General features: G+C 36.9%; 2 protein-coding genes across 4 annotated transcripts in view; both read left to right on the top strand.

The window, feature by feature from the left end:
- Positions 1 to 436: 436 nt before the first annotated feature.
- Positions 437 to 9,875, top strand: eaf1 (ELL associated factor 1). 3 transcript variants are annotated; one of them, XM_016233455.1, is made up of 7 exons: positions 437 to 528; positions 830 to 980; positions 2,122 to 2,216; positions 2,300 to 2,436; positions 3,686 to 3,852; positions 7,163 to 7,357; positions 9,578 to 9,875. In XM_016233455.1, the coding sequence occupies exons 2-7, from the start codon at positions 878 to 880 to the stop codon at positions 9,625 to 9,627; spliced, it is 747 nt and encodes a 248-aa protein (XP_016088941.1). In that variant the 5' UTR covers positions 437 to 528; positions 830 to 877; the 3' UTR covers positions 9,628 to 9,875. The 3 variants fall into 3 exon arrangements, with proteins under 3 accessions (XP_016088941.1, XP_016088942.1, XP_016088940.1); XM_016233456.1 differs by having other exon boundaries at positions 444 to 528; positions 825 to 980; XM_016233454.1 differs by lacking the exon at positions 437 to 528 and having other exon boundaries at positions 741 to 980.
- Positions 9,876 to 12,558: 2,683 nt separating this feature from the next.
- Positions 12,559 to 27,670, top strand: part of LOC107551747 (protein PTHB1-like) — a 163,577-nt gene continuing 148,465 nt past the window's right edge. Inside the window, exons 1-9 of the mRNA XM_016233472.1 lie at positions 12,559 to 12,665; positions 15,502 to 15,614; positions 17,242 to 17,392; positions 19,185 to 19,249; positions 19,696 to 19,809; positions 21,401 to 21,575; positions 24,501 to 24,585; positions 24,671 to 24,854; positions 27,068 to 27,197. Of these exons, the coding sequence (XP_016088958.1) occupies positions 15,503 to 15,614; positions 17,242 to 17,392; positions 19,185 to 19,249; positions 19,696 to 19,809; positions 21,401 to 21,575; positions 24,501 to 24,585; positions 24,671 to 24,854; positions 27,068 to 27,197 (1,016 nt within the window). The 5' untranslated portion in view covers positions 12,559 to 12,665; position 15,502. The remainder of the gene's footprint in view (positions 12,666 to 15,501; positions 15,615 to 17,241; positions 17,393 to 19,184; positions 19,250 to 19,695; positions 19,810 to 21,400; positions 21,576 to 24,500; positions 24,586 to 24,670; positions 24,855 to 27,067; positions 27,198 to 27,670) is intronic.

Consider the following 27,670-nt stretch of genomic DNA (forward strand, 5'->3'; position numbering starts at 1 on the left):
ACGACTTTAGGTCTATTTACCGTAATGAACCAAGATAACGCAGCCAGGAAAAAATACAAACACGCTTTGATCCTGCTGTTTTAGCTTTTCTTAACCAGATATGTTTTTTTTTTACTTTAAGGAATTAATACAGTATGTGATTTATTTATTTTTCATTTAAAGAAGGTGTAAGTGTACGTGTGTGGAAACGTCAAAGCACGTGATGCTTGGTGTGTTTACGGTAATCGGACGCGTGTCACGCGATCAACTTACAGGGCATGTGATAAACATTTTTACATTTGATTAAAGCTGAAGCATTTTAATATGGAATACTATTTAAATATCACCAGTGATTGTTAAAAACAATTGTTGCTCACGTATTTATTAATCACTTTTGCCCCCCTGACATCACTGAACCGGAAGTCAAACGACAGAAGCGTTTTTTTCCCTTCTGAATTTCATTCTTTTTTTTTTATCCCCCTACTATTGTGAAGAAACCAAACGTGCAAATTATTTACTTGCAGTTGTGCTAACACGCGATCTTACTGGGTGAAAAAAAATATGATTTTTCCTCATAATATCTTTATTTCAATCATGATTATTTATTGATTTTATCGTCATTTTGACCTTTCGCTCACTTTGAAATATGAAAAGCTCAGCTGATAATTTTTTTTTGTACATTTTCTGCATTATGTTTTAAATACGAAATGTTTGATTTTTAAAGCCATTGAAACGTAACATCTTTGGTAAAGGCGTTGTTTTTGTTTTCGTGACCCGGATGTTTTGGATCTGTCAAGAGTGTTTTAGCAACAACTTCTTTGTCTTTGTTTACATGTGATATTCAGCGAAGACTTCGCTATTTAGTGTGAGGCTGGTGAATTCGATGTGACACGCAGTGATGAACGGCAGCTCGAACCCGCCTCTGGATAAACAAGAGCATGTGTTAAAGCTCGGAGATAGTTTTGAGAAGAGGCCAAAATCATCTTTTCACACCATCAGATGTGAGTCCATCAAGTATGGCATAATTGAATAAACTGAATGGCACACAAACGCACCTCGAATCTCAAGAATCTTACCAGTATTTGGAATCTGAAAATGATATTCCTCCTGCAGACCAGAGCGTAGATTTGGTGTTATAAATGTACGGATGATGTAAAATCATTGACAATATGAACATTATGACCTCGGTACTTACTGCGCCTTTAGACGCTTGAACCAATGAATGCATAAATAAATACAATCAAATGGGTGTAAACACTGTTTATAACTTACAGTTGGAACAGAATTTGTTGTTTAGCCAGCAGTAAAAACAAATATATGCATGGGTTTTATTATTATAAGCAGTGTTGGGGAAAGTTACTTTTAAAAGTAATGCATTACAATATTGCGTTACTCCATGAAAAAGTAAGTAATTACGGTACTTAGTTACTTTTTATGGAAAGTAATGCGTTACGTTACTTTTGCGTTACTTTTAAAATCTGGACAGGGCTTGCTTGCTTTGTTTTTAAAATAAAAAAGTTATATTTTTGGCAAATATAAAAGCCTTTTCACACCAAAAGTGAAATGAATAAGCCTCAGGCTGAAGGAAATGTAAAGTAGAACGCAGAAGAAGACATTTCAACACGCTTGAGCAATAAAAAAAAGACAGATTTGTGCTTATTAGTACGGTTGAACTGGATCCTGGAAGGTCAGAAGCAAAAACATTGGTTAATAGAATGGGATTAAATACATAAAGGATATTTGTGTTGTTTAACATTTAATTATTGCAGGTTTGCGTCATATTCTGAGTTGCATTATTTGTATTCATTTTGAGGAATACTGAATCTGTGTTCTTTTGTGTGAGTGAGATAATGCATATTCATATTTATTTTAGAACTACAGTAGCATCTTCTGATTTCTCTCAACATGGGGACACCAGAGCTGTCAATCAATAAATTGGAAAAAAAAAAAGTAACTTGCGTTACTTATTTGAAAAAGTAACTCAGATATTCTCTTGTAAATTAAAAAGTAATGCGTTACTTTACTAGCTACTTGAAAAAAGTAATCTGATTACGTAACTCGCGTTACTTGTAATGCGTTACCCCCAACACTGATTATAAGTAAACATAAATTGCCATACTGTGTGTTCACTTTCTTCCACAGATGATTTTAAACCAGCATCCATAGATACATCCTGTGAAGGAGAATTACAAGTAGGAAAAGGAGATGAGGTTACCATCACATTACCACACATACCAGTAAGAGTCATTGTCCGCTAGATCTGTGGCTGATCCATGTATGAAACCCTTTCTACGGACCACTTACTGTAATTTCTCTCAAGGGCTCCACTCCACCAATGACGGTGTTTAAGGGCAACAAAAGGCCGTATCAGAAAGACTGCGTTCTCATCATCAACCATGACACTGGAGAGTTTATGTTGGACAAGCTCAGCAGCAGCATACAAGTCAAGAAAACAAGGTGAGCAGCCAAATGAACTGTGAACTTTTGTTTGTGAAGAGATTTCAGGTGAACTGTCAACTAGTCACCAAGAATTTTTTTTTTTAAAAGTGCCCCTATTATGGGTAATGAAAGGTTCATATTTTGGTTTTGGGAGTCCCCAACAACAGGTTGACATGCATGCAAGGTCAAAAAACACTTTCATCGTCTTATAATATGAATTTATTTTTACCTTAATTGCTCAACGACTCCCAAACGATTCGCTCAATGATTCATTTTTCCAAACCCCTCCTTTGCGTGACGCTAATCTGCGGTGATTGGTCCGATTGGTCTCATTTTAATTTCATCATGCCTGTAATGCCTGATAAAGCAGCGTTTGTGAGCGCAGTGCTGCTTTGTGTACAGTGTTACTGGGGAAACTGCTATTTTTACCGCTCCAAAAGTGGCACCTAGTGGCAAAGAATGAATTTGCATTTTCATTCAGACCGACACGAAAAGACCAACAAGTGGGCGGGCAATATGCTAATATTTCATGTTGACATCAACATGAAACGGCTTGGGATTTGTTTAAAAACGACTCGTTTCAATGATTCAGAGTCAACTCTTTCTTTTGAGAGACAATAACTTTATACACGGTGCACTTTCAGATTTAAAACTTTGCAGGATGTTTTCATTCACTTAGAGCTGTGTTACACACTGCATGAAAGGTCATTTTCAAAAAGTGCATGCAATATTACCTACTCATTCAAAAGTATGTACATAAAAGTTTTTCTACATGAGACATGGAATATTACCATTAACGTCACATGCCTCTACTAGTATTACGCAGACCATAGTTTGAGGACCACTGAGCTATACAGTTTAATGTGAATGTGAGCATGTGTGAGCAGACAGAACTCCTCCACACCTGCTCTGACTGGTTAAAATTGTCACATTGTGCTGTATTTTCACTTTCACTCTGCATGAAAGGTCATTTTCAAAAAGTGCATGCAATATTACCTACTCATTCAAAAGTATGTACATAAAAGTTTTTCTACATGAGACATGGAATATTACCATTAACGTCACATGCCTCTACTAGTATTACGCAGACCATAGTTTGAGGACCACTGAGCTATACAGTTTAATGTGAATGTGAGCATGTGTGCAAACAGACAGAACTCCTCCACACCTGCTCTGACTGGTTAAAATTGTCACATTGTGCTGTATTTTCACTTTCACTGTCAGTCGTCAGTGTGTGATGTTGAAGATGTGCGTTTGTGTTGGTCAGAGCTGAGGGCAGCAGTAAGATCCAGGCTCGAATAGAGCAGCAGTCAGTGAGAGCTAACCAGCTGACGGCACAGTTCCGCACCCCTATCAAGCCTGGAGCGGGGGCTAAGACCTCACCAACCAAAGACAACCCTTCACCTGAGCCTCAGCTGGATGACATCAAACGAGGTTAGACCGCATGCTTGCGATTATACACTTATAGGCAGTTATACATTCAGTTTTTCATACATTAAATTTTTCTAGTTTAATACATGAACACATATTATGAGCATAACAATCTGTGCATACCACGAGTGCTCTGATGACTTGAGAAATGTTTTCTGTGGGAATATTTAAACAGTTATGTACAGTATCTCACAGAAGTGAGTACACCCCTCACATTTTTGTAAATATTTTATTATATCTTTTCATGTGACAACACTGAAGAAATGACACTTTGCTACAATGTAAAGTAGTGAGTGTACAGCTTGTATAACAGTGTAAATTTGCTGTCCCCTCAAAATAACTCAACACACAGCCATTAATGTCTAAACCGCTGGCCACAAAAGTGAGTACACCCCTAAGTGAAAATGTCCAAATTGGGCCCAAAGTGTCAATATTTTGTGTGGCCACCATTATTTTCCAGCACTGCCTTAACCCTCTCGGGCATGGAGTTCACCAGAGCTTCACAGGTTGCCACTGGAGTCCTCTTCCACTCCTCCATGACGACATCACGGAGCTGGTGGATGTTAGAGACCTTGCGCTCCTCCATCTTCTGTTTGAGGATGCCCCACAGGTGATCAATAGGGTTTAGGTCTGAAGACATGCTTGGCCAATCCGTCACCTTTACCCTCAGCTTCTTTAGCAAGGCAGTGGTCGTCTTGGAGGTGTGTTTGGGGTCGTTATCATGTTGGAATACTGCCCTGCAGCCCAGTCTCCGAAGGGAGGGGATCATGCTCTGCTTCAGTATGTCACAGTACATGTTGGCATTCATGGTTCCCTCAATGACCTGTAGCTCCCCAGTGCCGGCAGCACTCATGCAGCCCCAGACCATGACACTCCCACCAACATGCTTGACTGTAGGCAAGACACACTTATCTTTGTACTCCTCACCTGGTTGCCACACGCTCCTGACACCATCTGAACCAAATAAATTTATCTTGGTCTCATCAGACCACAGAACATGGTTCCAGTAATCCATGTCTTTAGTATGCTTGTCTTCAGCAAACTGTTTGCAGGCTTTCTTGTGCATCATCTTTAGTAGAGGCTTCCTTCTGGGACCAATTTGATGCAGTGTGCGGCGTATGGTCTAAGCACTGACAGGTCTATTTCCCAAACACAACCTCTGGATATGATGCTGAGCACGTGCACTCAACTTCTTTGGTCGATCATGGCGAGGCCTGTTCTGAGTGGAACCTGTCCTGTTAAACGGATGTATGTTCCTGGCCACTGTGCTGCAGCTCAGTTTCAGGGTCTTGGTAATCTTCTTATAGCCTACACCATCTTTATGTAGAGCAACAATTCCTTTTTTCAGATCCTCAGAGAGTTCTTTGCCATGAGGTGCTATGTTGAACGTCCAGTGACCAGTATGAGAGAGTGAGAGCGATAACACCAAATTTAACACACCTGCTCCCCATTCACACCTGAGACCTTGTAACACTAATGAGTCACATGACACCGGGGAGAGAAAATGGCTAATTGGGCCCAATTTGGACATTTTCACTTAGGGGTGTACTCACTTTTGTGGCCAGCGGTTTAGACATTAATGACTGTGTGTTGAGTTATTTTGAGGGGACAGCAAATTTACACTGTTATACAAGCTGTACACTCACTACTTTACATTGTAGCAAAGTGTCACTTCGTCAGTGTTGTCACATGAAAAGATATAATAAAATATTTACAAAAATGTGAGCGGTGTACTCACTTCTGTGAGATACTGTATGTCCTGTATTTCTGTCAACTGAACCAGCAATTCCAATCATTTGTGAATTTATCATTCTTTTGAGTCTGTTTTTTTCTTTTTGCTGAATGTTTGCAAAAAGGTCGGAACTGAGTTGCATTTGTTCAGACCGCTCACTCTGAATCATCTGAAGTCAGTAAAACACCAGAGACCAAATAGCCCTGTTTTTCCCCCTATGTGCTGGATGTCTTTGAGAGTGTTGAAACAGTAGGCTACATTTGTTCTGCTGTACTGTTGCTCTGATTGTTTGGGCTGAAGAATCAATTCTTAACTGCATAATTGGCTACAGAGTTTAATTATCAACATGATGATATATTGATTTTTGAATTTTGTAGTGTTGTTTGTGATGAAAAAAGCCTCTGTGCATACCACCAGATAAAATCCTGCAGGCATTCATGAGTGAAAAGAGGGGGGCTTGCTTGAGCCCCTGCCCCTTTAATAGCCGACGCTAAAGTGCCCTTTCGGTCTGAACTGTGTGCCCTGGACCGCGATTTCTACAGAGGGGGACCCCCCCAGACCAAGATGGGATACTGAATGGTTCATGAATTAATTTTTGTCATAGCCATCACTAACCTTTTACACATTATAGGAGAAGAATAGTTGTGCCTCATACAGTGAAGAAAAACATATTTGTTTTATGATAAGAAGAAACTTACAACAACGGCAACAACAACAAAAGCTCATTTTAACAGGAAACTGAAGAAATAGATAAAACATTGAATATGAACATTTTCTATCAAAAAGCAATTTAAGAATGCAAATATTTGGATTCTGTAAAACTCAATATTGAAGAACTTTGTTACTAAAAAAATAATCATTTGGCCATGTATACAAAGTTTTGAAATGTTAGGTTATTTAGATAATTCAAAATGCATTAAGTTTTGTAATTATTAGTTACTATAAACTAATAATAAGTAATGTATTAGTATGAATTAAAGTTGGATACATAGTTTATCTTGATTCAAAAAATTTGATTCTACTACCCCATTACATTTTTGAGTTGTTATCAAAAATATGAAATTATTTTTTTGAACTTTACCGTCCAGCTGTGGCCCGTGTGTGTATTCATGCATGAATTGTATGTGCATTGTGGGACAATCTCACCAAGTTTTGGGTATCTGCCATTTACAGTCTCATGTGACTTTACACTGATATTTAAGATTTTGTAACATTTTCAGCTTTGCTTTTTAACCAACAAAAATATTATTTAATATTAATATAATCAATGTTTGGCACTTTTTCCTTAAATGAAAAAACAAAAAAACAGTGTGATACCATCTTTTAAATTCTTATAAATATGTTTTAGGGATTTGTGACCCTATATATATTTTCTTTTCTTTAAATGTGTTACTTCATTGTGTTTACTCTTCATTGTTTTACATATGTTTTAAATTCAAAAATTGATTTGCAGGGTTAAATATTTGTGTGCCTGTGCCCTAGCAGGAATACAATTGTGCTGTGTTTGGTTTAGTTGTAAAATAAATAGCATTATATTACGGTTTTTTTGGGGTAAATCTTTTTGGTTTGCTCTCGTCTCAGAGCTGCGGGCCGAGGTGGATGTGATTGAGCAGATGAGCAGCAGCAGTTCGTCAGACTCTGGCAGTTGCTCTGGCAGTGCTGATGACAGCTCCTGCAGTGACGGAGAACAGGAAACTCATCTCTCCCCCAGCAGGAACAACATGGCCAACGGAATGAACAAATCACAAGGCAGCAATCAGCTGATGAGCACACTCCGTAAGAGCATTCAGTCATTTTATTCACTGCTATAGACAAGTATTTCTCATCAGCAAAAAAAAAACTAAAGCATGATACAGTACGTTATATACAGTACGCTAAAGCATGATACAGCATGTAATAACATACACAGTAGAATAACACAAAGACAGACATCTGATATTACATAGAACACTGACAAATTTGGTGGTCAACTTTTTTAAATTTTAGGGTACATTTACATAACAACGATGTACTAAAAATGAAAAAAAAAAAAAAAGTTTTTCACATACAGACAACAACATTGTCAAAATGATCCCCATTCACACAGATCTACGAAAACGACTAAAAACACTGTATTATGCATTCCGGGCCAGTAGTTTGCAATGTAAAAAAACACTATGCACATATAGACTGAACATGTAATACGCATGCACATGACGTCACCGTTTTCACAAATTCATGTTTTTGTGGTTTACACAGAGATGGTAACCTTATCGTTTTCTAAAACTTGCACTTTGAAATAGGGCTGGGCGATATAGCTAAAACATATATCAACGATATATGTTTCATATCGTTCGGTATCGATAATTATTGACATTTTTTATAACCTTTTTTAAAACCGAGCAATATAATTTTTTTTTTTAATTTAACCACTGTATTTTTAATTTGCCCACTTTATTAAGACAAACAACAAATATATATATATATATATATATATATATATATATATATATATATATATATTTTTTTTTTACAGTCAAACACAAAATTAAATTTAAACAAATATCTCCTTTCTTATGTTTTATATGCAGAGTAAATAAGTCTTAAGGAAACTTCTGACTTGTTTCCCGGGGGCGCAATGAGCAAAATAATGCATAAATTGTCAATTCAAATAACTGTCTATAAAAACGTGCATAACGTCTAAATTAACATATATAAATCAAATATAATTTTGTAAACTGCATAAACAATTATGACCAAAACAGCATCATGTGTTTATGCATTGCTTAGCCTAATACAAAGAGCCAAATCGCCGATCACACAGATTGCATTTAAAAACATACGAGACACAGTGAAATGAAATAAACCTTCCCAAATTCGCGTCGCGTTTTCTAAACGTTAAAACTGTTTTAACTTTGCATGACTTTCTTTGCATCTCTTGCATGAGTGCAGCAGTCATATTTGTCCGTGTAAAAATGTGCTGAATATGCGTTCTGTGTGAATGGCTTGGTTTCGGTTTTAACCTAATCAAGATCTTCTACGCATTGAGCTACTATATTTCTCTAATATTTTGAACGAATAACACAGCAGCGGCGTGTCTCGTGGGCTAGACTAACAAAACATTAAAATGCAACGTCACTTACATCATCACCGCATCTCACTGATGACTCTCCCTGACGCACTCCTAACATTCGATTTCGATCGAAATGCAAATGTTTATTTTAAATTCGACTAATAATCATTTTTTTTATTCACAATCTCCTCATCACAGGCAGGCACAGCACTCAATTCAGCATGTGTTCATGTTTTCACTCATAGCACGTGCCTATATCATGAGCTATATCTAACTATTTTTATATCATTATCGATGAAGGTGTACCGTCGATAAATATCGATACCGTTTTATCGTCCAGGCCTACTTTGAAACCCTTTTCAAAAGTTTGCATTTCATAATGCTGTTTTCATGTAAATGAACGGCCAAAACAAATCAAAAGTTTTTCATTTTTAGTTGACAATGGTGCCCCTAAAGGCCCGTTCACACCAAGCACGATAACGATAAAGATAACAAAGATATAGTTCTAAAAATCATTCTCAATATTAAAGAATAGCAGTCCACAGCTATAACAATAACGGCACAGAGAAACGATATTGTTGGAATCACTTTCAGAACGATTTTTTTTTCAGCTGATGAACGATAAAAACATTGACAGCCAATCAGAATCAATCCTGCTATAACAAGCTCGAGAATTTAAAGCAGCAGACGATATCGTTCGCTGGTGTGGATGCTAATATCGTTATCTTTATAGTTATCTTTAAAGTTATCGTTTTTGGTGTGAACGGGGCTTAATACTGGAGAGGTACTGTTAATAAAGTCTTATTTCAACTTTTTTCGTTATATGTTAGTTTAAAAAAAAAAAAATAACCGACTGGCTGGGACATTAAAGTGCCTGTATTTAAAGGAACACCCTACTCTGTTTTATATGGTAAATTGTTTTGTTGTTGTCTGTTTTCCTTCAGGAAATGATCTTCAGCTAAGTGAATCTGGCAGTGACAGTGACATCGACTGACCTCCTAGCTGATGTTCAGCACTTACAAACATAGATTGTGTTTCTCTGCGTTACGTGCTTTCATAGCTGATATCAGTCTTTTTGCAGTGGTTTCATAGATATCAGTTTTATCTTGAGCTTTTAATGGCTTCATGTTAACAGTGTTGAAGAATGTAAAATCATTTTAATAGATTTAATTTTTATTGCAAAGGGAAATGTTTGAACAGATATTGTTGTTTAAATCATTAAAATTTAATATTGTACCTTTGCTTGTTCAGTATTTTTATGAAGCTAAAAATCACAAGTCAACATGGCTTGTTTATTGCACCTTTCCCCTCGTGTTCAGTGTTACATAAACCAAATTAATTGCATGATCTTTATTCTGACTGCTTTTCACATTGCCTATGAAGTTCAGCCAAAATGTTTTACACCGTTTAGAATTCAGTGGCACCCGGCAAGTACAAATGATTTTGTCGCATTTTTTGACATAAGGGTCACAACCCCTCACGTAAAACATTTTAAAATACTCAGTGTCTCAAAATATGTGTATGTGGTTATCTATTGAGGTGTATACTGCTGGTTTAACCAAAAATGTATTGTTTTATTGCACTGTACACAATATTAATGTTGTAAATAGCATCTGTAATGCAAGATAAAAGTCGAAAACAAACTGTCAGTGGGTCTGAGTGATTATTATCTACTTTACAAATGTCATCAATGCTTTATCTTTTTTTATAAAGTAGTATTGGTCATTGACAAAAAATGCTGAAGTTACCTCCATGTAAAAATCGCTCATGTTGCTTCCTATTGAAGTGGCTGGACTGGACCGGCTGAAAATGAGCAAAACGGTGGTAAATGTGATGGGGCCTAGCTCTTTGAAAATGTTTTATTCATTACTCTAAACACGTTTTGTTGTGTAATTCATTTGAGAGATTGAGATCTATTCGAAATTGAGAGATGACTGTGGAGTATTTTTTGTCGTAACTAACAACAGGCCAGATGCTGTTGACTGAACTTGTATTAAACCAGTTATTACATTCTCCGTGATTATGTCATTCAGATCTGCATTATTATACAGAAAGGGGAAAAAAAATAAAAAATTTAAAGGCTGGCCAAGACACAGTTACCCTAAATATGCCTTGTCTTTTACCATTTGATGAATTGGTTGCAAAATCTTATGATTTTGTGTCCTGTTTTTCTGTTTTTGAATGATCTACTCGTGCCTCTCTAAGGGTTAGGTTTAGGGATGGACCATCATGGGGACGTTTTACCTGCAATATGCATATACAAAATTGCTAAATATAACAATATTTGTCACAAATTCTGGTAGGGTCAGTGGACACCCATAGAGCAGACGTTCCTGGAATATCCCCAAGCTGCACATTTTGTGCAGTGTTTGGGAGGCTCCAGGAAGATTGTTGGGAACCACTGCCACAGAGAACAGGTCTCCTCATAGATGCCAGGTGAAGACCAACCACCTGATTTTGCACAGCAGCAGATTGGCCTAATGTTGCTGGTATAAGACCACAGAAGAGGTTGATAATAATATGTTCCGTATCAATGATTTATTTATTTTTTGCTACAGTTTCCCCAGTACACTGTATTCGATCCAGAATGAGGGTCGCAATCAACACCAGCTTGGGGCAAACATGGCACTAAACTGAACGTGCCCCCTAAATGAAAGATAAAGGCATGTGAAATTGAAATGTGTCATGATTAAACTGAGATGTTGAGATGTGAAATCACTTACATTTCAAAGTATGATAATGTAGTAATTTCTTGAACAGATACACAACAAATAGGGGAAAAAACATGAGATTGTCATACAAATAACATAAAGTCCTAGTGTGTTTTGCTTGACTATTTCACAAATCCAGAAGTAGAAGTCAATAAAATGTTTCATTTCCTTAAATAATGAAAAAATTAGGCTTTCCCTTGTCCCATTTCTGTTTATGCATATGGAATTTCCCATAATCAAACAAAGATTAACAATTAAAGCCATATTTTGTGATAATCTTTGTCTATCAACGTAAAAAAAAAAAGTCAATCCAAAACATTCTGCTATAAACGCCGTTAAAATAATAATATTGATAATGGGACAACACTTAACATTTCCAATCCACAAAAGTCACATTTGGTGTCTATATCAGTACAAAGCCTTAAAAAAGTACACAAAGTATTTTAAAATGTACTATTCTCACCTTATTAGATATACAATATATTTTTAGGCAACATCCATGCATATTTCCACACAATGCACTGAAATCTTGATTTCCAAAATGTCTTTAAAGAAATTGAGTTATATCCTTTCAGTAAATTGAGTAATTATTCCATCTCCTGTCTGTGATATTTTAAATCCTTGCCTGGACATTACATTACAGTAGATTTGCTCATGTTGCGTCACAATTCTTTTTACGCGCTGTCGAGCATTAACGAATCACACACCTTTCTGTTGAGTTTATCAATGCAAAGTCCAATCAGTATGGAAGGCCGGTAGTACCACACGTTTTGGCCCTAACGGCCTTCCATAAATCAGAGGCGTCTTGATTCATCGCGCGGAGAACAACAGAGATGTTCAGTGCGGTCGCCATCTGACTAAATTCTTCTGGATTAGCTAATTCTCTTATCATCATAAACAACAAAGTGCAGAAATGATTTAAGTAAGAGATTTATTTTACAGTGTAAACAGTTTCCCTGATTATAACGGGAGTTTTTGCGAAAGTACATAACTCCTATCAATAACTCATAACTCTTTGCTAGCTTTCTTTATATATTTTTACCCACTTTTAGTTTTTCATGCTACTAAATAACCGGTGTGAATTCACAAACTGTTCTTCGGTTGACAGAATATGACTTGCTCTTCCCCCAGCCGAAGAAGAATCTGGGGAGTGAGGAGGATCAGGGACTTTTATTTTGACAACACGCTGTCACGTTACACAGTGCTGGCTTCAGCGTCGGTGTCAGTACCATGACAACAGCAGGTCGAGCGTGAGAAGCTGAGATGGCTTGAGCTGTCTTGTCTTAGCTCACATTACTGGAGAAAATAGCACTGCATCCAGGTAGAACATAATAACTTTATATATTTAACCTGTAACTTACCAATACGAACAGCGTGAGAGTGGGGCAGTTTGTACAAGCAAGCGCAAAGAACAAACAAAGCTGAGTAACGTTAGCAGGTTTAGTAGAACATTCTGTCGTTCACTGGAAATATGATTTATTATCCCATTACCTGTACTTTGCACGAATGTAAAGGCCCTCATGTCGTATGAAATCGATAGACTGTTTACAGGTTGCTCTGGTGCTCTTTAAAATGAATAACGTTACTGTATATTAACTAGATGTTATAGTCATTGTTTAATTCGGTATTTGTTTTTCTGTCGACCCTCTTGTTAAATTATTTATATATTGGACTAATCCTTTATGAGGACTAGTGTTGGGCAAAGTTACTTTTCAAAGTAATGCATTACAATATTGCGTTACTCCATAAAAAAAAATAACTAAATACGTTACTTAGTTACTTTTTATAGAAAGTAATGCGTTACGTTACTTTTGCGTTACTTTTAAAATCTGGACAGGGCTTGCTTGTTTGTTTTTAACATAAAAAAGTTATATTTTTGGCAAATATAAAAGCCTTTTCACACCTGAAGTGACATGAATAAGCCTCAGGCTGAAGGAAATGTACAGTAGAACGCAGAAGAAGACATTTCAACACGCTCCAGCAATAAAAAAAAGACAGATTTGTGCTTATTAGTACGGTTGAACTGGATCATCGAAGGTCCGAAGCAAAGACATTGGTTAATAGAATGGGATTAAATACATAAAGCATATTTGTGTTGTTTAACATTTAATTATTGCATATTCGGAGTTGCATTATTTGTATTCATTTGTATTCATTCAGTCAATAAATTGGAAAAAAAAAAGTAACTTGCGTTACTCATTTGAAAAGGTAACTCAGATATTCTCTTGTAAATTAAAAAGTAATGCGTTACTTTACTAGTTACTTGAAAAAAGTAATCTGATTACGTTACTTGTAATGCGTTAACCCCAACATTGATGAGGACTGTATAGCTCTATTAGAGAGATATCCATCATATGTTCTTTAAATAACGCTCTTCAGTATTTTTTGTGCTGAAACATTTGATATATTATGTCAGGGCACAGAAGTCTGTCCATCCTATTGAACCGGTCTACTTCCTTGCATTTCCTGTTCTCTGTGTCTCTGGTGTGTGGATTAACTCTGTTAAGCAGTTAGGAAAGCTGCTTGAGCTGCAGCCAATGAAATCTGCAGTCATGTGACCCATCTGTCATGTTCTACACTCAGTTGTATGTCAGGCAGACCCAGTGGTTCTGTCAGCATCAAAGACCATGTGCACAGAAGTGACCACTTGCAGACAAAGACAGGGAATGATTTGATCTGGTCTTAATGGAGAGGTCTTTATGCTTGCATAAAATGCACAAGTATAATGAGATCCAGCAGAATTTATTCTGCAGCGGTTGCTCTTCTATTTGAGTATCTGTGTATTAAGTCCACAAATATGTAAAATCATTAGGTATAATAATGTATTTCAGCTGCATGTCCTAAGATTTGCCTTTACTAAGCTTTGTGCACTTAAAAATGCACCTGATGGGAATGAAACAAATTTTTTTTAATAAAGTATATTGTATATTATAAGTATATAGGCCTATAAAATAATGTTTAGTTCTAAATGGTCTATTCTTTTCTATTGTCTATGTATTATATAGATAACTCTAAATACCCCCAGAGTGAATTTGACAGCCTTGATTATAACATACCCAGGTCTCCAACAAACACTGATCAATTTGAGATTTTTTTTGTAATAGTTGCTAATTTTCTAAGGAGTAGCTGTTATGCTGAAATCTATCCAAGAGCAAGTTGCTAAAATATCCACAAACTCACAAAAGAGCCTTAAAGGAATATAAAAAAATGAATACTTTCTCACCCTCAGGCCAGAAATTTGTAGCATTACATCACATGCTCACCAATAGATCCTCTGCAGTGAATGGGTGCCATCAGAACGAGAGTTCAGTTTCAGTTAACATACATGTTTCTGCTAAAGTCCTATATCCATATGCACAGAACAAGCACAGTTTACAAGTGAAAACAGTCCAAAACAGTTGTAATCTGCTGGATGACAACCTTCTCTAGGGGGGAAGCATTGTTATGGATTATAGACTCGTATTTTGACCGAAAGCAATGGTTTAAAGTTAAAATGTCTTAATGATGGATTTTGTTTCTTACAAAACATGCTGCTTTTCGCTTGACTGAAGTCATGTGAATTACTTGTGGATTATTGTGATGTTTTTTTTTAATCAGCTATTTGGACTCTCATTCTGATGGCACCCATTCGCTGGTGAGGATCCATTGGTGAGCAAGTGATATGATGCTAAATTTCGCCAAGCCATAAGCCAAGTTATGTTCAGTGAATCATAAAGCATGGGAAGCTTGTATCATAACAGTCAAGTCAGGTGGTGGAAGTTAAAAATGGCTCAAAACTGTACAGGACCTTAAACGTGCAGTTCGTGCTTGAAAGCCTACAAATGTCACTGAAGCAGCTCTTCCAAAGTGTGTAAAACCCATAAACGCCTACAGGAAATTCTTTGGTTGTGATTATTGATGCTGGTGGGGCATGTCCAGTTATTAATTCAGTCACTGTTTCAACACAGGGGCACTGGATATAATTATTTCTTTAATGCTTCTGATTCACTTTCATGTATGCGTAAGATTTTGTTAAAGATCTGATGACATGCCGTGTAAAAATTTGCAAAAATGAGGACATGGATCAAACACTTTTTCACAGCACTCAAGGATTTGAAGGAGTTTGGCAGATGTTTGGTTCTAATATGTAATTAAATGACACTCTTATGTCTTTACAGGATGTCTTTATTTAAGGCTCGTGATTGGTGGGCTTCAGTGCTGGGTGAGGGTGAGGAGTTTGACCAGGGATGTCTGTGTGTTGGGGATGTGGATAACAGTGGAAGTGGATATGGTGAGTTAAAGTACTTAATACACGGCTCTTTTAAGTAGTTGATTAGGATTGGGGTACGTTTCCCAAAAGCATCGACATCTTCAGCCAACTATTTTCACATGTTTTGTTGTTACCAACATAGTTCATTGATTGGTTAACGTGATAAAAATGGCTTTCTTTTGTTCATGTAAATAAACTAGAATAATACGACATTATTTCTGAACTTGAAGTGATTTATTTTGCAGAAGTTATTACTTCACCACTTGGGCATGACTTCATTAATGACAGTCCAATATTGTTTAATCAGCATGGTTCAAACTAGTACAGAGATGTGCTACGAATTTGGGAAACAGTCATGACTCACAACTTTTAAAACTGTTTTATGGAGTTTTTGTCTACTGAGAGATTTTTTGGAATTTTTATTTTATTTTTATTTTTTGTTAAAGGGGTCATATGATGCGATTTCAAGTTTTCCTTTCTCTTTGGAGTGTTACAAGCTGTTCGTGAATAGATAAGATCCCTAAAGTTGCAAAGACTAAAGTCTCAAACCCAAAGAGATATGCTTTATAAAAGTTAAGACTCGTCCACACCTTCCTAAAACACCTCGTTCTAACACGCCCCCACATGTCTACGTCACTGTGTGGGAAGATTTGCATAACGCCGCCCAAATGTTCACACAAAGAAAGAAGGCATAACTTTGATTCTCGCTGTAGTATTGTTGCTGCCGCCAGGTCGTGGAGATACTGTGTGTTTCGTTGTGAAAGCGAAGACAAAAAGAAGACACAACTAGAAATCAGTGGTTAAGTTGTATTTACAACGTAGCGCTGCTTGTTTGTCATTTCTCCGATCACAAATGCAGACATGGTTTTATGTTTACGCGGTGCGATACACAACGCAACGTGTAAAAAGACAGTATAAGTCATTATAATCAGTAATTATGTCCCCACTGGATGCAACAAATGCCTCGTTTGTAATGGGTTTTACTGGTTTTGTCTCATCGCGCCGGGAGACAGCATCACAGTATGGTGAGGGGATTAACATTTCCGTCACATGCTTGAGGCATTCGGCCAATCACAACGCACTGGATAGCTGGCCAATCAGAGCACACCTCGCTTTTCAGAACGATGAGCTTTGTAAAAATCGATGCGTTTCAGAAAGGCGGCGCATAGGGGAGCAACAATAATGTACAGTATGTGGAAAATAATGTGTTTTTTTTTAACCTTAAACCACATAAACTTATTTCATTACACCAAATATACAAAATAATGTTCTTTTTTAGCAACGTCATATGACCCCTTTAACTGAACATTTGGCATGTTAAACAGTAGTACAATCCAGTGAACACACTAAAGTCACACTAAGTGGATTTCATACCAAATGTCAGTAGACCGGGAAGATTTTAAAACGAGTGGTTCATTAATAAATTCGTACGACTTTACCTTCACACTGAGGAAATACAAGCGCAGTGCTAAAAAGGGGTGGAGCTACATAAGGTCTGCATAAGGATGCTCCAATGGCAATAAAGTTCAGCTTTATTCCTTATCTGTAAAGAAAGTCCAAATGACAAGAATTAGATGCAGGGCATAACGTTCAGTATACTGTGATGTTGAACCAGACTGTTTACATTCGCTCTCTGTCTCTAAACCAGATAAGATTGTAGTGGGCAGTTTTATGGGGATGTTACGCATCTTCTCACCACACCCTGCTAAACCAGAGGAGCCGACGGAAGCTGACGCCCAGCTGCTGGAGGTTCAGCTGCCTGACCCCATCATTCAAGTGGAGATGGGCAAGTTTGTCTCGTAAGTGTCACATATGCTGTGTTTCAGCCATTCACATCGCAGCAATCATCACTACCAACTCAAACACGTCTCTACAAAATCATAATCAGCTTATTTATCAATCTGCCACATATACCAATTATCAGCACAAATCATATTTGTATGGCACTTTCCATGAATAGGATACAGTTGGTACCCTATTATTTTTTTTAAGCAATAAAGGCACAAATCCCATATTCTTTGGAAAAGAAAAACAACATTTGTTTGTTTCTAAATTCTCTGTTACCCTCCTCTTGCTTTCGTTGATATATTTATTTAATTTAGGATATGTATCACTAGAAAATAAAGAAATCATACAAACCAGCTGTTTATTCAGAAAATAATTTTTCTAAGAGTTATTAATTTCACTGATACAGCTTCAAGTCCTATTTTGTAAGTGCAGCACATGGCTTCTATAGTCTTTATTATGTGCCTAATTCCAAACACACATATACCAAATTATAAAGCTACTACGTTTATTATGATTATACATCTGTTATGTTCTCTCTTTATATTATGCTTGCTGATCGTGATGTTATGAGCAACAAATGCAGTGAGACAGAAAGAAACTGTCACTTCTGATTCCTTTAATGGAATCTTATAATGGCTCCTTTAAGAAAAATAATAGTTTTTATCATTTGTAAATAATTGATAAGTTCATAAAAAGTCATTACTCAAATATTATAAAACAATTAACAAACAGAATTATCTTCACTGTTAGTTGTACTGTATAGTTGCTGTTGTATTGTAAGTGATTAGGCTTTTAGACATCTGAAGGAAATGGATTATTCAGTGGGTTTCTTAAGTCTGGAATACACTACACAACTTTTGCCCAGATTTCTGCCCTGATTTGCCCGGAGTTGACAGATTTCACAGACTATCACAGTGTATGATGGGATATTTTAGACAACAGCCAGATGACTGTTGCCAGGTTTCAATACAAAATACTTTTAATATGATAGAACTAACTTCTTGAAACACTACAGGAAGCTTTGGGGCTGTATGAGTCAAGGTTCCATTCTAATAATACCTGATATAGTAGCTTATACCATGGTACTTCTAGAATGTTGAGATATATAAGTATACTGTATGCATCAGCCTAGATTATTTGCTTTTTAATTTCTTTTTATCATTGTTAATTTGTTTTGTTTCTAAAGGATATGCCACATGAAAGAGCAGTTGAAATACCGTGGTATTCATTAAGTTCTAGAGTAGACATACCAGGACTTTTTCCTTTCATTTATGCATGTTATTCATCATCAATTTTATTTTTCAACTTCAGTCACTGAACATAATGCACATGCAGTGATGATCACAGCAGAGAGGTCTGATAAAAGACATTTATTGTTCTATTGATTCCTGGTCACTGTCTCAGCAGCATCTCACAATATTTAGAAATGTAACACGTTTGGATAGAAGAATTGTTCTTGTGTGTAGGTCTGATCTATAGCTATCTTTTGACAGATAGATTTCAGGATCATATTCGATACATTAGGCTTTTATGTCTCCTTCAGTATGATATACTGTAGGAAAATACAGAGTTCATACTCAAAAAGGAAAAATTAGATCTTTAGAACAGTATAGCAGACTGCATGAATAAAATGTACAAATATCTGTTGGCGTTCTGTATCTCCTAATAATGTCTTTGTAAGATGATATTTAAATGCGTAGTTTTATGATCAAAGCTCTGAAGTTTTCATGATGGGGCAAAAGATATAATGCAATGTAATATAACTCCCTTTTCTCCTTTTTCTTGCTTTGTCATGCATTGTAGTTGTTCAGAGTTGCTCCATCTGGCAGTGCTTCACCCCAGGAAGCTGTCTATCTATGCTGTGTCAGGTTGGTTTTCCACAGATTCAGACCTATCTTTTGTTGAACTTCCTTTCAATCACTGCCATAAAACTTTGCATATTAGTGGTCGACTTTTTTTCAGTCTTAAACAGAACTATACTCATGCAGTGGTTATTTTTGTACTTTGTTTATTGACTGATATTATAATTGCAGACCAAGGGTTCCCAAAGTGGGATCTGGGGTCAGGAACCCATAGCCATGGAGTACGTGAACTAATTTTAAGGCCCTATGATTTCCCAGAATCCATTCTTAAAAATGTTATTTATTGTATGTTCATGACAACCTGTCAAGACAGAATTTCAGTTTAACATAAAAAGTCAGTCTGAGCTAATAATTATTGTCAATCTGTCATATTTATATATTATCTTGGGATTTTGTGCACCAAATGTATGCGCTCTTGCAGATGTGGTGTTTGCTGGTGTTGGTTTTCTCAGGTACTGCTGGGAATGTTGAACATGGTGACCAGTATCAGCTGCGACTGGTGTATGAACACAACCTGCAGAGAACAGCTTGCAACATGACTTATGGTCCCTTTGGGGGTGTCACAGGTAATTGTTATTATTAATATTCCACACATAATATTACCATCTCATTCTAAATTTAGCTACATATTTTTTTTCTTTTTATAAGAACAATTAGTGTGATGGAATAGATGGAATAGTTTAGGTCTCTCAAAACCCTTTTCAATCACACTTTACAGTATGGTGCCAATAGCTAATATTAATGCATTAAGCAACCAACAGAGTAACTAACAATGAGCAGTACAATTGTTACAGCATTTATTAATCTTTGTTATCACTTGTTAATAAAAATACAACTGTTCATTAGTTCATGTTAGCTTAGGTTCATTGGTGTTAACTTTTGATTTTTATAATGTATTCGTAAATGTCGAAATGAACATTAAGATTCATGTTAATGTAATAACAAATAGAACGTTTCTCATACATTCATTCTCATTCACATCACTCTGAAACCTAATGCCCGCTTTAGTCTCAATGAACATCTACTTGTAAATTCTGGATCCTGATATTTATTTTGTTTGTGTGAAGAAAGCCGATTAAAGTCGACCCCACTATAAATAAAATAGTAGCACATGTTCGTTTAATAGGATTTTAGACTTAAAGAAGTACCTTTTTTTGGGCATTTCTCTTATCAACCACATGAGGACAGCACAGTCTCTATGATGGAGTTCATCAACCATTAGTCACATTTCATCGGCACATGACAGAGCCAAGAGAGTATAAAAGGGAGAAGACGCAAGAGAAATATTGTAATAATAAATTGTATTTCCTAAAATGCTGGCTGCAGATATTGGTCTTTTCCCATTCAAGTAGATAGCAGCAATACTTGTAAAAAAAAAAAAAAAATTGTAGGGATGACAGTGTGAACTGACCTATATTAAAGAGACTTTTGTACAGAGCTAATCATTTAACCATCTTTATGTATAACATACTGTAGTATGGCTTCTAATACAGATGAGAGTGAATAAATATAACAGTAAAGGGGCTAGTTGCATGAAAGGTTTAGACTGGTCTTACAAGTTAGTCATCAAATTTTTTCTTCAAGACTGGTTATAATTTTTTTTTTAAATTCAGTTACATAAAAGCATAGATTAGTCTAAGTTAAATCCAAAAATGATGGATTTCTTATTGGCTAACTGCTAGTACTTAAGGCACTGTCTTAGTATAGAGGCTAAGTTTATGCAGCTGGCCCCAGAACAACCCAGAAAACATTTGACAAACTCAGTAGACAAATAAGCACTGATTTTATGTTAGCTTGGGCCGTGGCTATTCTCTTGGATGTTTATTTCTTCTTATTAAAAGGACAGATCTGACTCTAAATTCTGATTTGATGAGCTGCTTCGAAGCCATTGCAGAATGCAGACAAATAAAATTAGTGCACAATCTGCATTAATGCAGTTGCTACATTATTCAGAATCACGAGCAACCTACTCTATATTAGTTAGGAGGTGGAAAAAGTGTTTAGACTTTAGTGATTAAAAATAATACAAAAATAATAAATGCAACTATTTAACATTGGTGTGAAAATCTGGGCTATGCAAAATAGCTGCGTAATACTATTGAATATGTTCTTCTGTTTATGTTGTCTCAACGGAATATTTCTTGTGCTGTTGTGCAGGTCATCATTTCATCTGTATCCAGTCCATGGATGGGATGCTGATGTTTTTTGAGCAGGAAACGTATGCTTTTGGTCGCTTCCTGCCTGGCTTCCTGTTGCCCGGCCCTCTGAGCTACTGCATCCGCACTGACTCCTTCATCACGGTCTCCTCCACCCGGCAGGTGGAGTGCTACAGGTGAGTCCAATTCGCTCCTTGACCAATTGTCCATATAGTCACTGGCCATATCCTTTCGCACACAGACTCATTCTTATTGAACGTACAGGATATGTGGGTATTCTATACATTTACTTTTTTATTATTCCTTGGTCATATCTTGGAATATGACTTTATGAGACACATCGCCAAGCACATACTCAGTCTCCATGTTTAAAATAAGTGCAGGAGTATATTAGTAATATGTTTCCTAAAGCAGTGGTAGGCTAGGTGTAAAACTATTTCCAACATATTCTTACAGACATGATAAGGGAATGTTTTTACATCCGAATGAAATTTCCATTGATTGATCACCACTGTTTATTTTTGCTGTGTTGCTGTTCTCATTTGTGGCAAACGATATGGGTCATGTTTCATTTACAGACACATTTGGTATCCGTAAGGGAGCGAAGGTAAGATAGCACAGTAAAACAGGAAATAGCTTTGGATGACGGTTTCAAGTTCATCCTACTTATTTACATACTCAAATCTTCAGGATTAAATATGATTAATTGTAGTATTGATATGTTAAAGAATGTAAATTAGTCTTTAGAAGTCATTTTTTTAACAAAAAAACATCTTTAACAGAAACTCAAAACAGATTGTATTTAGTGTATTTGGTTATAGACACTTAATTAAACTAATAATTAATTTGACTGAATTAAACCGATAACATAACTTTTAATAAAATAATTTGACCTTGACACATGACAACATATCACACGTTGTGCAGTGTTATATATGAAAAATGGTTCAATTAAATCTGTTCGTTATATCAAGTGATCGTGTTTCTTCAGACATATGGATTATGTTTACAATGTTCTTTTGAACTTTTTGAACAACAAAGTTTTGGGTGCATGGACTTTCATTGGAGGTACAGAAATCTCTCAGGTTTCATTAAAGGGGTCATATGATGCTTTTTTAAAGATCATTATTTTGTGTATTTGGTGTAATACTCCACTGTGATCTCTCTCTCTCTCTCTCTCTCTCTCGCACGCACGCACGCACGCACACACACACGATGCTCAAAACTCCGCAATTGAACAGTCAATAGCAAATACTTAATTTAATAACAAAACAGTAGCTGATTCAGAAGCGCTAGATTGTCATAGCAAAGTCAGAATTACCTTCTCTCCTAGGTTCATGAAATGGTCGTCCATAAAATGCATTGCTGTTCTGTTGTAAGTAATCTTAAAGATTCCTAAATGCATCTACTTTCGGAAGGCCAAATAAAGTGCTTTTGCTTTCGCCTAGAAACACACAGCGTCTCCCTGACATGCTGCTTCAACACTATAACTGCGGTTACTGAAACCACGCCTTCTTTCTTTGCGTGTACATTTGGGCGGCATTATGCTAATATTTCCACATAGTGAGGTAGATATGTGGGGGCGTGTTAGAATGAGCCGTTTTAGGGGGGCGTGGCAGAGTCTTAACTTTGATAAAGTATATCTCTTTGGTTTTGAGACTTTAGTCTTTGCAACTTCAGGGATCTTATCTATGCACAATCAGCTTGTAACACTCCAAAGAGAAAGGAAAACTTGAAATCACATCATATGACCCCTTTAAAAATATCTTCAGTTGAAGATGAATGAAAGACTTATGGGTTTGGAACGACATAAGGGTAAAATGATGATAGAGATTTCATTTTAGGCAAACCTTTAAGAAATATGATCTTTCTTCACAATCTGGCTAAAGCTGTTGAAAATGGAGATCTGAGCTGAGGTGAGACAGCAGAGACTTTGGTTCTCATAATACTCCTCATGACCTGCTGATAGTTTTGGAGGACTGTCAGTGATTTCTGAATACAGCGTTTGATCTGTTACAGACATGTGCGCACACACACACACACACACACACACACATGCACACTCTAAACGCCAGTACCCAACATGCTCTCAAAGCTGAATAATCACTGCTGTGTCTCATTGCTATAAATGTTTGCCCAAACCCACCCAACATTCCTAGAGGAATTCAGTAGAAATTTGGGGTCATATTGCAAATTCAAAACAGGATTTTCTTGTTCTTTTGAAACAAAACACTTTCCAAGAATAGGGTACTAAATTGACCTAGAAACTCCATCGAGGATGTCCATCATCCACTTCAGGGGGGTCAAACTAAATATTATATGAATGGTTTTGTTTTACGTTTGTTTTATATAAGGTTTTTCAACCTTTACAACCCTTCAGGAAATCCTTGGTAGGGTGGCCATATGAGCCATTTATGCGGGACACGTCCTGGCCATGATTTATTGCCTAAAACATCCAAAGTAGTTTGACCAAAAACATGCAGGTATTGTACATAATCGACCAATCATGGCGCATCGCACGTGAGAAGGTGAGAATGATCAAAGCGATGCAAATACGCGCATGTGTTCGTTCGTTCGACTTGAAGCTGCGAACCGATCTTTGTATGACACCAAAGTACTGCGAGAGCGATTTGAAAGCATAAGGAGCCGTCTGCTCTGCTCTCTATAGCTATCGTGAAATAATGTCATACAATGATCGATCTGCACAGTGCTAACAGCCAAAACCTGGATATTTTAGGCAATATAGAAATCCTGGCAAGGGTGCGTCCCGTAAAAATGGCCCGTATGGTCACCCTAATGTCTGAATAAAAAAAAACTAATAATAATGGTTTAAAAATAAATAATGAATTACAAAAACAATTATTTGAATATAATTTCAACAGATTGTGTCACAATTAGACACTTTTGTATGATTGATCTTTTCTGTTGAAAAGGTCAAGGTAAAAGTCATGGGAAATGGTCATGAAAACTAAACTATGACTGCTTGTGAAGAAACCTTCAGTGCATCAGTGTTCTGGTGAAGTGAATATTGAAGCATTGAGCAATCTCCAATGTCTCTGTTTTTTTGATAATTGGTGCAATTAACATCTCTTTAAACGCAGGTATGAGACACTGGCTGTAGCCACAGATGCAGACACCAGACAAGACTCTGATCAGCAGAGCAAGAGCTCAGGGAAGAGACTGACGGTGCGTTTCCTGAAGATTGAAAGTGCTACTGTTTCCAGTGTGAATATTTGCCTTTGGAAATGACTGTGAGTATGTTTGTCCTCAGGCTGACTGGACACTGGTGTTAGGAGAAGAGGCTTTAGATATCTGTGTTCCCAACACATCTTCAGCGATGTCCTCCATCTTCGTGCTGGGGGAGAGAAATTTATTTTGTCTCAAGGATAATGGTCAGATCCGCTTCATGAAGAAATTGGAGTTCAACCCCAGCTGTTTCTTGCCCTACGGATCAGGTGAGCCATACTTCATGCTGTGCTGTTTAGACTTCTATAGCACATGGAAACCTCCTGTTTATGCTTAAAGCAAGAAAAACTATTTGCCAATGGAGTAAGAAAAATGTATGCTTAAAATTTAAAGTGCCCCTATTATGGGTTATGAAAGGATCATATTTTGGTTTTGGGAGTCCCCAACAACAGGTTGACATGCATGCAAGGTCAAAAAACACTTTCATTGTCTTATAATATGCATTTATTTTTACCTTATTTGCTCAAGGACTCCCAAACGATTCGCTCAACTATTCATTTTTCCAAACCCCTCCTTTGCGTGACGCTAATCTGCGGTGATTGGTCCGATTGGTCTCATTTTAATTTCATTTTGCCTGTAATGCCTGATAAAGCAATGTTTGTGAGCACAGTGCTGCTTTGTGTACAGCCGTTACTGGGGTAACTGCTATTTTACCGCTCCAAAAGCGGCACCTGAATTTGCATTTTCATTCAGACCAACACGAAAAGACCAGCAAGTGGACGGGCAATATGCTAATGTTTCATGTTGACGTCAACATGAAACGGCTTGGGATTTGTTTTAAAAACGACTCGTTTCAATTATTCAGAGTCGACTCTTTCTTTTGAGAGACAATAACTTTATACACGGTGCACTTTCAGATTTAAAACTTTGCAGGATGTTTTCATTCACTTAGAGCTGTGTTACACACTGCATGAAAGGTCATTTTCAAAAATCCATAATAGGGGCACTTTCTCTTACTATTTTACACAGCTGTGCTTGTCAAGAAAATTTCATCAAAAATTCATTTATTTACCATTTATCATAAATGTCATTCCAAAGACTTATTTTTCATTTTCAAAATGCAAATGAAGATATTTTTTTTAAACATGAACAATTTCTATTTCTCCATTGAAAGTCCATGTGACCAAACTTTTTAAGCTTCATGAAGACATCATAAAATATATCCATATGAATGATGTGAAAGAAGAGATCAAAGCACTTTATATGATAAACAGATTTAATTTAGGCTTTTATCCCATGATTCTGAAGAAAAAAAACCACTAACTATAAATGAAGGAGTCAGTAGTAGACTTGTTTTGTTATTGGCTGAACCCACGTTTGTTAATGAATCTCTTGAATTAATGATTCAGTGATAAATGCTTTTTTTTTTTTTAAACAGTCAGTTTAGTCAGTTGCCCATATCAATGAATGACAGTGTTCACTGTCACTTTCATTCATTAATATGAGCGACGACAAAATACAAGCTCCAAAATACATGCTCCATTGCGATTGGAAACAGGCATAATAGACATAGCTGAATCTTTGTCATTTAGGGATAAGATCGCATGGGTGTTTGAATCGAGATTGCAATCTTTTAACTCTTAATTGTGCAAGTCTGCTCAGCATACAGTAAGTCAAATACGGACATCAAAAATGGTAAACAGAAGTTCAGCTGTACTTGCTTGACACACAAGAACAAACTTCATTGGTTCTTTCCCATCAAGAAGCAATTTTGACAAAACCTGAGAGATTGCTTTCTCTCCATTAAAAGTTCATTCCACCAAAACTGTGATGTTTCAAAAAGTAATCCAAATGAATCGGGCAGCTTAATCCAAGTCTTCCGCAGAGACACGGATCCTGGAAGGACAGAAATCTCTCAGGTTACGTTAAAAAAATCTTAATTTGTTGTTCGAGGATGAATTAAATCGGTTTGGAATTATATGAGGGTGAGTAAATGATGAGTGAACTTTCATTTTTGGCTGAACTGTCCCTAGGAAAGGATTTCTAGATATTTTTACTGGAACAACAAAACAAAAATACCAATTAAGAAATGTTTCCATATGCATTTCCATGCATTATCTGTCAAAGTTGTTTGAACTGTGTGCTGTAGAAGCACAAATACACACACACACACACTCATGTAGACAATCTCATGAGTTAAATTACTGTTGTCTTTGTCTGCTGCGTAGAGAGAGAGAGATGATTTTGGGTGTTTGGCCACAGAACGGAGATGTGTATGTGTGTGTGTGTGTGTGTGTTGGTGAGAGTGGTGTTGGTTTATAGGAAGGTGAGAGATGGATGTCTTCTTGTGGTTTGGAAGTGGATGCAGTCTATCATTTAACCGCTGCATTGACTCTCCATGTGAGGCCCAGAGACCACAGACCATCTCAACACACACTTCCTCCTTCATACTCAGCTGTCTTCTCTCTGGCTTTGTCTTCAGTTTCTGAGGGTTCCACCAACATCCTGATGTGTAACCATAACAACATGCTGCTGGTGTACCAGGATGTGACGCTGAAGTGGGCGGCCCAGCTGTCCTGTGTGCCTGTGGCTGTACGCATCGCTAACTTCCCGTAAGTGAGTGCTGCCCAAATGAATCTTTCCTGGCTGTCCTTAATCTCCTTAACCTCCATACTTCATAGAAACACCTGACAACCCCGTCGGTCCAGTCTATCTCAAGTTAGACTGAATGTAAGATGTTGTGTGTGGTATATGCTATCATTCTCAGGGTTGTGTGTGCGGTGCGCTGTCTCTTTGAAGTATTCTGTGTTTGTGGGACTGTTAACTTAGAGTGGTTCTCATATGCAGAGGTAACAGATATGTCTGTAGAGAGAGTGTTTAACTGCACTGGTCTCTCTGGCCATCCTGCACGGGTCACTCACTCTACCATTGTCCGTCCTGTCTCTCTTCTACTGGCCTCACGTTAAAAGAGCATCTGTCAGCACCACCTAAATGAGCTGCTGTGCTTGTCTCTGTTCACATATCTAGCACACACACACACACATAACCACTCACACCTTCACTTTTCAAACTTTACTATATTAAA

The sequence above is a fragment of the Sinocyclocheilus grahami genome, unplaced genomic scaffold, assembly GCF_001515645.1.
Source record: "Sinocyclocheilus grahami isolate Dianchi unplaced genomic scaffold, SAMN03320097.WGS_v1.1 scaffold431.1, whole genome shotgun sequence".
NCBI classification, from domain to species: Eukaryota; Metazoa; Chordata; class Actinopteri; order Cypriniformes; family Cyprinidae; genus Sinocyclocheilus; species Sinocyclocheilus grahami.

What these genes read in the sequence shown, in the direction of transcription:
- eaf1 (XM_016233455.1), top strand. Translation starts at nt 878, where the DNA reads ATGAACGGCAGCTCGAACCCGCCTCTGGATAAACAAGAGCATGTGTTA. An exon ending in ATCTTTTCACACCATCAGAT is followed by an intron (nt 981 to 2,121) that starts GTGAGTCCATCA and finishes TTTCTTCCACAG; the next exon opens with ATGATTTTAAACCAGCATCC. An exon ending in TCAGCTGATGAGCACACTCC is followed by an intron (nt 7,358 to 9,577) that starts GTAAGAGCATTC and finishes GTTTTCCTTCAG; the next exon opens with GAAATGATCTTCAGCTAAGT.